This window comes from Zootoca vivipara, chromosome 8 (assembly GCF_963506605.1).
Source record: "Zootoca vivipara chromosome 8, rZooViv1.1, whole genome shotgun sequence".
NCBI classification, from domain to species: domain Eukaryota; kingdom Metazoa; phylum Chordata; class Lepidosauria; order Squamata; family Lacertidae; genus Zootoca; species Zootoca vivipara.
In genome coordinates, this window is record NC_083283.1 from 78,341,532 (window position 1) to 78,351,714 (window position 10,183).

Consider the following 10,183-nt stretch of genomic DNA (forward strand, 5'->3'; position numbering starts at 1 on the left):
CTATTTATCTACTTGCACTTTGACGTGCTTTCGAGCTGCTAGGTTGGCAGGAGCTGGGACCGAGCAACGGGAGCTCACCCCGTCACAGGGATTCAAACCACTGACCTTCTGATCAGCAAGCCCTAGGCATGGTGGTTTAACCCACAGCGCCACCTGGGTCCCCTATTTAAGATAGGAGAACCTAATAGATGAAACCATAATAAAACTGACTGGAGCACCTTTCTGGTTTTGGTTCTGCAGTTCCTGGCTCTCTTTGCTTCCAGGCCGCTTTGGTTTGCCTGCCTTTGCATCTCCTGAGCTAAAAGGCCTTCCTCTTGAAGGATCAGCATTCAGATCCAGTACAAGCTGAAACATCAGCGGTTTAGCTACTCTGTAGAACCTGTCAACCTCTCTTTTATCTAGAAGTTTGACCTCCAAGGTCTATTTCGGAGCCTTGGGATGTCGGTAATTCCTGGGAACTTAACTGAAAGGATTTTTTGCTGGGTTTCTCTTCCGTTCTGCCCCAGTTAGCTTCTCCTTGCTCTTTCTGCTTGAGATAGAGACCTTGGAACTTGAGAGGCATTTGCTTGGGGGCGGGGAGCGGAGGAGGAGGAAGTTCACATTGCAGACACAGACTGTTATGCAAGGTTGGGGGGGGAGATACCTTTCTTAATGAAACCCAAAATGCAAACCAGGGTGAAATTTATTTTGCCTACCATGTAATTACAAGTACAATAAAATATAATAAAAAAACAATAACAGAGCAATAAAGACCCCCCCTCCAAAAAACCCCCCAAACCAAACCAGGCAAAACACCAACAAAATTCGTAAAGATAAGCAGCTTTTAATCTTCCTTCAATTTCTACCATTCTTCTGTTTTTCCGCAAAGATGCAAGTGATCAAAGAGAAGACATCTACATTGGAAACCATATTCCTTGCTCGGAAAGTTTTAGTGGCTACTGCATCCATGGGAAATGTGAATTCATTTATTCTACACAGAAGGCTTCCTGTCGGTAAGTCAATAGACCAAGAAGGTTTGGAAACTGGAAATTTGTGCTCAACTCCACAATTAGTGTATAATTTCTTTGTGGCATTCACGATGATCCAAGCAGAAAGAGCCAAATCTGAAGTTTCCCCTTTCCGAGTGAGCATGAAATAAATTGGGTTTATGCAAGCCCAGTCTTTGTTCTTTTTGTTGATATTAACTATTTGTCGACTTGTCACTGGATCCAAATGAGTGTAACATTCTTCTGTTAATATTGAATGAATAAATTATACCAATATTATCCAAATATAGGTTGCTATGCTCTTAAAACTCTGTTCCGATCTTGTCTGTTGCTAAGTGAACAATATAAACCCTTTGATTAAAACAAAATGAGAGGGGAAAGTTATAAAAGATGGCACAATTCATTTTTATGTTGGTGCAGCTTTCCTCTGGTAGAGCTGTTTCCCTGCTCTCCCCACCCTCCACAGCATGACAAGGCATTGCTAGGCACTAGGAATGGTTGAACATCCTGGTGCTCGCCCCGAAAATCAGTCGGGCCCTTTGAGTGTTCCTTTTGAATGCACAAGGGACCCAACTGATGTCAGCTTTCTATTGCTTACTACTCCACCCCCTTCCCTCAAGGAAGCCACTTTGGGGAAGGAAGAACAAAGCTGTAGTGGAGAGTTCTGATGAAGACAGGAGAGGATCACAGATCGGACCTCTTTCAGAGAAAGGGATGCATCAGTTCCCAGGAGGGATATTGGAGATGTGTAGATGGACCGGGTTGTACCCAGTGGCAAAAGATGCTGCCCAGCATCCCTTGCTCTGATGGAGGAAGTGCCCCCAGATCCTCTCATTGGCTACCTCTTCCCCACAGTGAGGTGTCTCTTTTCCCCATGTCCTTTTGGAAGGCTTTGAGCCCCAGCTGTCCCAACACCTGCAAGCAAAATCAATGTGTGCAACCTTCTCGAGGTGGGTGTACCTGTGTTGCTTCCGCGTTTGCGTACTGCCCACCCCTGCTTTAAATTCTCATCCCATCCCTTCCAGGAACAAGAAGTCTTTAGGCACCTTATCTGGGGCAACTTGAGAACCTTTAGCATGAGGACGAGGGTGGGGAAAGGGGACAGGAAAGGGGGTCCAGTTGAACCCCCATACAGATTTCTACAGCAGAATTGATTCTGCTTTGAAAGGAAAAGAGGAGGAAAGGAGGGAGGAGAAATCCTTGTTGTACACGCACTAGAGCACATTTCATTGTGCTCTTTGATTGATCATCTGTGTCCGGATTGGTCCTCAAAGCAGTAGTGAGACTGCATTTTATTTTGATAAACCTTAAAATACTCAAATCAAGCTGTTAAGCCATATGGAATTCAGGCTTAAATTTTTGGGTTAAATTTCAGAGCAAAATTTTAACAACATAGAAAGCAATGTTTCCCAGGATTTTTTTTTTTAGGCTGCAGGAGAAGATAATCATTATAATCACACTGGTATAAAATGGGCACAAGTAGTATAGGCACACCCTAAAAAGATTCTCTGCAGTATTTTAAATTGTTACGGTCCACAGTTACCATTTTTAACACATAGCTCTGTATCTTACAATTTATAGATGATCCTTGTGTGCTTTTTCTCATGCTTTTATGAGAATATGTGATTTGATGCCTTGAGTCTTTCACTGTTGTCTCACAGATGCAGTTCAGCACTGTCTGTGTAATGGCCTGAACTTTCAATAGACACTTCCTCCAAAAACACTCTCTCTTCTCTTCCAGGTGTGAATCTGGATACACAGGACAGCACTGTGAAAAGACGGACTTTAGCATACTTTATGTTGTCCCGAGTAGGCAAAAACTCACACATGTCCTCATTGCAGCAATAATTGGAGCTGTCCAGATTGCCATTATTGTTGCAATTGTGATGTGCATAACTCGGTAAGTTGCTTGGAGAAAAGTACAAATGGGTGCTTTTCGCCGTTTTTAGAAGTTCATGACTGCTGCTATTGGAATCTTATTGCCATATCTTTTTATGGCCCTGATTCATTCAGCTTCCAGTGGGATTTATGGGCCTACAAATTTGATTCAGCAGGATTCTGGTTTGAAAGGATAGTAGAGAAGACTTCAGGCTGGGAGCTGCTATGATGTAGTGGCTAATTTGAGTTTGGATATTTTTCCTGGTTCAAATCTCAATCACACATTCACTAAATGGTCTTAGGAAAGACACGGTTCTTTGTGCACACACACAAATCTGTCACACAGAAGCCATGATACCTTGTTTTGTAAGAATTGCTAAGATAAAGTAATGCTTTGAACACCCGAAAAACTAGGTGTGTCTAGGTAGCATCTCTCTTAAGGTATTTGCCACTATGTGTACAAGTGTTGACATCACATGTAGTGTTTTGGCACTGAATTCTGAGCCTGCCAAGTATGAAACTTACTCATTATGTCCCCTCCTTCCAACTCTGTATGTACCACAAAATCTGTCTTTCCATAGCAGGATGGAATGCTGGCTGCTTCCATCCGGCTCAGCTCCAGAGATGGATTAGGCACAGCAGAGAGGTGGAGAGGAAATCTTTTCCTCTGGGATATGATATTCGTATACATCTCTCCTTGTTCCTGTTATACATGCCATGGCCTAAAGTACTACAGGACCATTGCCTGTTCATCCACACCCATATCAAAGATAGCATTCTCTGCATTTATGGTCTACTGGCTTACACTGAACTAACGCCAGAATCATTCAAAGCCAAGCCATCATGTCCACCTCAGTCATTGAAATCAACATGATATCAGTCAGTGGAAGAGTTGCAGCTAGGCAGAAACGCGCACGCATACACACACACACACCCCATCATTTAAGATTTGGCTGGAACTTGTAGTTCTTAATATTGTATGAGGAGTGGACTGCATTCTGGGAGCAAAGCCAAAATGGGCTAGTATAAAGAAGTGAAATGCACAGAGTTAGGAAAACCTTCGGAAGTACATACCAGCTGCTGAGTAAAATGGGATAACATCATGCTTGCTGCTGCACTCTGCTGAAATCCTGAGTGCTCTGCTCTAATGAGGCAGCCCATGAATCCTGGAACAAGCAATGCTGAGTTGCTTTTTCAGAGGATTAGAGGGAAAAGGTTTAGATGTATTTTGCAGCCTGATCATATGGAAGTCAGTCATATGGAAGTCAGTAAGTACATGTATTTGATCTTTACATCGAGACTAAAACATGAATCCAGAAAGACTCCAGTAATAGTTCCTTTGTAGGTACATCATAGGTAGGTTTTCTCAGACCACATTTATCAGCCCACTGAAAACAAGGGAGAGAGAAGGATGTTTTGTTAACCTTCTGTGCTGATAATCATGGTTAAAATGTGTTCAGCATGATTCATAGAGGCTCGTTGGTTAAGAGATGCTTGATTTTTCATCCCTCAAAAGTTTTGTTGGCCCTCATTCTGAATGGCCCCCTCCTGTTTTCCCAGCTGTTAATTTGGGGCTTGGGCGAGTCAGAGGCAAATGGTGCTGTTAGTATTTCACACCTCCGATGCTACAAAGGGTAAGCCACCCACTAGGTATGCTCGAGAGTATGCTAACGCAGCTCCTGTAAATATAGCTGTGGCTAGTAGCTCAAAACAGGTTTTGAAACCTGAGGTCTTGCAAAGGGGTACAGGGTTTGTCCTCAAAGGATGTGAAACCATGCCCAAAGGCTGCAAGGGTCAACACTGGTTCCTCAGACCGGAACAGAGCTAGGAAGGAAGGTAACCAGAAGTGCAAGGTGGTCAGGCACAAGGCCAGTCCAGTTGCGGGTAGTCCCACAGGTGGGACACATGCTACAGGGGTATACTATGTGTATGACAACTGTATGTTTACTTCACTTACTGCTGCATTAGCCTATGCAGCATTGGTTACCTGAAATGGGGGAGGATGTTAATATTTCACGCCTTTGATGCTGCAGAGGAGATTGGTATAAATCACATGCCTGTCTGGGAAGAGTGTGGGAACGGAAGACAGTCTTATCTCTTCTGTTGTATGTACTATTGTACTGTACTTTTGCTTTTACTTCTGTCTGTTCTTCTCTCAGAGCTGGAGAGGGAGGACACCATGACTCCTTTGTCTGTACATAGTGTGTAAATAAATACGTAGATTAGCTCTATGTTATCTACGTAGATTGCTGTGTTATGCTAGAGGATTAGCGTGCATATATCATTTGATATACTGTATGTTGCTGAAGCACACTGGAGAAGGAGGGGAATGCCTTTTCCAGAGCTGCGCATACTGGAGGACGCTCTGCGTTCGGGGGCTGCAGGGGCACCCCAGGGCGTTTTCCAACAGGTGCTGCCCACATTAGTCTCTTGAGCCAGAGGGCCAAGGAACTGGTATGCCTTAGGTAGGGCAATATGTGACTTCCAAATAGCCAAGAGACCATTTTAATCTTGGTGTATCGAGTTCAGTGCCATTGGTGGCACAATGTTCTATTTGCTACCAAATAGAATTTGGTAAATTGCAGCTAAACCATGACTACGGTTTTCTTTGGCAAAATGGTAACTTCTGCTCAGCCACCCTGCCGTGGGGGTTATTGGGAGAGGAAAAGAGGAACACCCTCTCTTATGTCACCCATCCTTGAAGGGTGGACTAATAAATATATACACAACTTCTATCACAGCCAACTTAGGCCATGGACTTAAGCCTACATCAGACCACAAACGGGTTGTAGCATCTTCTGAGTTAAATTGGAACTGCCTTTTGTGATTGAGATGAAGGAATTAAGACAGGTTTTCATGTAGAGGAAAGCAGCCATTTAACTCATTTGCCCCATTTACGATTGATGTTACAACTTGCGTATTTTGCCGTATTAGCTATGGTACCTTTCATACTGGAATTTAAAATGTAGGGTGTGATTTGATGCTGAGAACCTGGGCAGCTGCTGTGGGTTATCACTGTACTAGGCCATATAGAGACTAGGTGAGAATTTTTCAGTTTCTGTATAAGATTCCTCCCATGTGACTGCATACTTGCAGTGTTACTGAGCTGGAAGGAGTAACTCTGGGCTTCCGGTTCAGCGCCAGCGCCGATCGGCGGGGTCCCGTCTCGTCTCTGAGACGGCCCGTCTCTGCTGGGAGTGGGGAGGGCAGCGAGAGCGACGCTGCGCCCCTTAGAACCTCGGGAAGAGCGTCCCGGGGGCAAATTTTGCTCGGCAGAGCCCCAATCCGGACTCCCCAACTCTCCGGCAAGCTCTAATAAGAGCTCCGGAGCGAGGAGGGTAGAAGTCGCGGGGGCCATTTTGAGCGGTAACGTTACCCTAGCGGAGAGAAGCTTCAAGCCGAAGGCGGAGAGCGCTGGATTCTTTTGAAAATAAAACGATTGGAAATAAGACTGTAAGTAATCACACGATTTGGATTATAAAATAATTTGGAACTGGGAGAGAGGGGGGAAAAGAGGAAGCCACCCCCCCCCCACGGCAATTTAAGAGACAGTAAATAGAAACCCGAAGCCGTAAATAGAAGATTTCAACTTAAAAGGTTCCCTCAAAGGCATCAAAGAGAATCTCCCCTAGATGCAGGGTAAAAGGGGAGAAAGACTGCGGTCATGAATGCCCTGCAGAAAGAAGTTAAGATCAAGAAAGACCTTTCTTTTCCTCGGGAGCCGGCAGCCCAGACAACCCAGTGAGCTGATCAGGATCTATAAGTCGAATTGTATTTTTATTTTTATTTCTGGACTTTTTGGAAAAAATTTTCTGGTTTATATGCTTTTGAAATGTGAGTTTGAACTTTATTTCTAATAAGACTTGGAGAATGCAGCCAGCTTGTTAAAATGGAGTCGAGAAAATAAACTGTGACCATTTTCCACCCCATGTGACACGTTTTGACCTTGACAGGATTGAACTATGTCAACAAAAAGGTACTCGCCTGAGTTCCAGCGGACTGTTTTGACCTTAATGTGGGAAGTAAGAATAGAGCTATGTCAAGAGGAGACACAACAGCAAGAGTTACAGCAACAATTCCAGATGGTGATGGCAGAATATGACTTCTTAGAGGATGAAGCTATTGAAACTGAAGAAGACGAGTGTGAGAATGACAATGACAGTGACAGGGATTTGGAGGTTTTTGACAATGATGGGGACTGTGATTTGGAAGGAAAAGATGAAGATGAGGACTGTGATAATATAATACAAAATGAAGCTCACCACGAAAAAAATGATGATTTTACTCTACAAAAAGTCAGATGGAGTGCCCCTCCTTCGGGGGGGGGGCACGATTGGATTTACTGGAACTCCAGAATGCCCACAGGGAAGAGGGAAAAAATAAGCAGAGAAGAGAAGAAACTCAGGGGTGCTGTATGGAGGCCTGGATGGCAAAAGGCTGTAAACAGGGGGTGGGGTGAAGGGAAAGAGAAGCTGTGATTATCAGGATGGATTAACAGGATTAAAACTGGACTGCTGATTATGGAACTTGCTGGATTGGGGGGTTGGAGCTGGAAATCGGGGATGTAAGGTTAGATTGGGAATAGTTATAGTTTTAAAGTGAACTGATTTTGGAAAAAGGTGAAAACATGGAGGCTTATAGAGGGGGTAAAAATTAGGCACGGGATGAAAAAATGGGAGTTTGATTTTTCAGTGATTTGGATATTAGGTGAAAATGATAATAACTAATTTAAAAGTAGTATAAAGTATAAAGGTAATTATTTCATAGAATAAGAAACTGTTGAAGAGGATAAAAAAAGGGATGAAACCGGGGAAGGGGGGAGGTTGGGGAAGCCCACAAAATATGGTTTATTAATTATGAATGGAAAAAAAGGTTTTTTTTGTTGCGTATTGTTTTTTTCTTTTTTGCTACTTTTTACTTTTCTTTTTCTTCTTTTTTCTCTTTTTTTTATTCTTTTTTTGGTATGACAATAGATGGTTGGATGGATGACTTCCTGCGTACTGCCCTGGTTTCCTGGAACTCTCTGGTGGCAGGGGGGGGCTCTGGGGGCAGGGGAGGGGGAGGAGGACAGAAACCCAATCATAAAATGGACCATCGCTGACTGTTCACCTGCGTGGGATACTTCTGTGGCAGGGGAGGACCCATGGAGGGGGGTGGGAAGAAGGTGGAAAAGGTGTTCATGTATGTACCGTCTTTTGTAATCTGTAAAACCAATAAAAATTATGTTTTTAAAAAAAATGGAAGGAGTAACTCTGCAGCAGCTCCCACAGACCCTCCAAGAGTCCCTATTTTCCAGGGACAGAAGCTGTCCCAGTTTCTGAATTTATCGCAGAATGTCCTGCTTTTCCTCAGGATGTCCCTGCTCATCGAAGATATGTTGGAGAGTATGGCTCCCATGCAGCTAAATGTGCAGGTGGAAGCAATCTGCAGTGTACAACTTGAAGCACAAGCTCCCTCTGCTTCAGCCAGAGCAGGGGCGTGACAAACAGCGGGATTCTTAGTAGTGCCTCTGGTGTGTAAACCCCAAAGGGGCGACGTGTGGCTTTTGCAGCAGATGTCAATGATGGATGATGCAGCCTTTAATGTTCTGGAGGCTTTTGTCTGTGAATTAATCGTGAAGTGGTCTTTTAAAATACGCTCAGTTAATAAATCATTTCTCTCCCCCCCCCCCATCCCATCCCCTCCCTCCTTCTTTTTCTGCTTCCGGTAACAGGAAATGCCCAAAGAACAACAGAGGACGACGGCAGAAGCAAAATCTAGGCCACTTTACTTCAGATACGTCATCCAGAATGGTTTAGAGCAATTTTTATACCTACAATGCCCATGTGATGTACAATTTTATTATCTTTTTTTTAAAAGAATGGAAATATTTATTTCAGAGGCCTTATTTTTGGACTTTTTTTTTAGTGTAGCTGTGTTTTGTTTCATTCCAAAAGCAGCTGACAGCGACGGACTGCTCTAGTAACTTCTCATTTCATGATTTGGAAGATACGGTAGTTTATTTCCTGTATTGTATCACATGGTTATAATAATAGACTTGTGCTTTACTTATGGAATGTAACATTTTTGAGAACCAAGGCATTTCACCAATGGTTGTAGAAAAAACAAAATGGATCCCACCCTGTTTCTTAGCAAACAAGGCATGACATAAGGGTAAAGATGTTTACAACGTACTTTTCTTACAAGGAATTAGAAGACACTGTGTTTAAATACCGTAGATATTTAAATGTTTTTGAAAGTTAGTAACTGATTTTTTTAGACACTGCCAATCGCATGACTTGTGAAGATGTGTACTTGTGTGTAGTTGTTACATATTTATAATGGGTTGAATTCAGACTAATTCAGTTGCACTTAATTCTCATTGAAATCAGTGGAACAAGTTAGTTATAACTATTGCAGCGCAACTAATTTAGTCTAGATCCAGCCCAATATGTATGGACTGGGTCAAAGCACCACCGTCTTCATAAATATTTGACACTTTATTTTTAAATTGTAAAATAATGATGATGATGATGATGATGATGATGATAATAATAATAATAATATACATTTCTGAATTTGAAAGCTTGCCCAGTAGAGCAAAGGGCATTTGCCCTGGAAAAACAGGTCTTGGTAGACTTGTGTATTTTTTATTTTTTTTAAGTTATGTTTAAGAAGCAAACTCACATGATTGGGATTAAGCCTGTGTTGGTCACTATTTAAACTGCTTTCATACTTATTACAGTTTTCTAAAGAGGATACCTGTTTTCACATCAACAAATAAAATTGTATAGTCTTTGTGATTAAAATGCAAAAAAGAAAAAAAAATTAAATACCATAAAAGATTTGAGCTCTTGTCTAGAATACTTTTCAAGAGCTAAGAATGTGTCTCATGCAAATAAAGTCTGCTGGTTGTAGTTATTATATTAATAGGATGTTAGTAGTTGTTTGGAAGATCCAGAGCTAAAATGTAACTAGGGTGTGTTCCAGCTGTTCAACATGTAGTTTTAGGCTTTCCAATTCTGCATGTAGGATTTAATAATTTGTTCAATAAAAAGGCTTTCAATATTTGAACTGGAAAGAAAATGTGAATACAATGTTTCCCCATAATATTTAATCTGTTCTGAGACTTTTTTTTGTATACTGGAAGTTTTGGAAGATAGCGGCAGCACTTTTTGTTTCAGTTGCCAAAAGGCCATTAGAAAACATTGAATGCCCTCCGGTCACCTGCACCCAAGAAAAGAGCTTAATTAAAACAAAAGCAACAGTGGATTTTAACCGCATGCCGGTTCATTCTTTGGCTTAATTAGTAAGTTGCTTAACTATTCCTGGATTAACTC

At 42.3% G+C, this 10,183-nt stretch overlaps 1 protein-coding gene across 1 annotated transcript in view; it reads left to right on the forward strand.

Annotated features, from left to right (window-relative positions):
• Nucleotides 1–9,837, forward strand: part of TMEFF1 (transmembrane protein with EGF like and two follistatin like domains 1) — an 80,445-nt gene extending 70,608 nt beyond the window's left edge. The window contains exons 8-10 of the mRNA XM_035126088.2: nt 869–992; nt 2,728–2,886; nt 8,578–9,837. Of these exons, the coding sequence (XP_034981979.1) occupies nt 869–992; nt 2,728–2,886; nt 8,578–8,662 (368 nt within the window). The 3' untranslated portion in view covers nt 8,663–9,837. The remainder of the gene's footprint in view (nt 1–868; nt 993–2,727; nt 2,887–8,577) is intronic.
• Nucleotides 9,838–10,183: the final 346 nt, after the last annotated feature.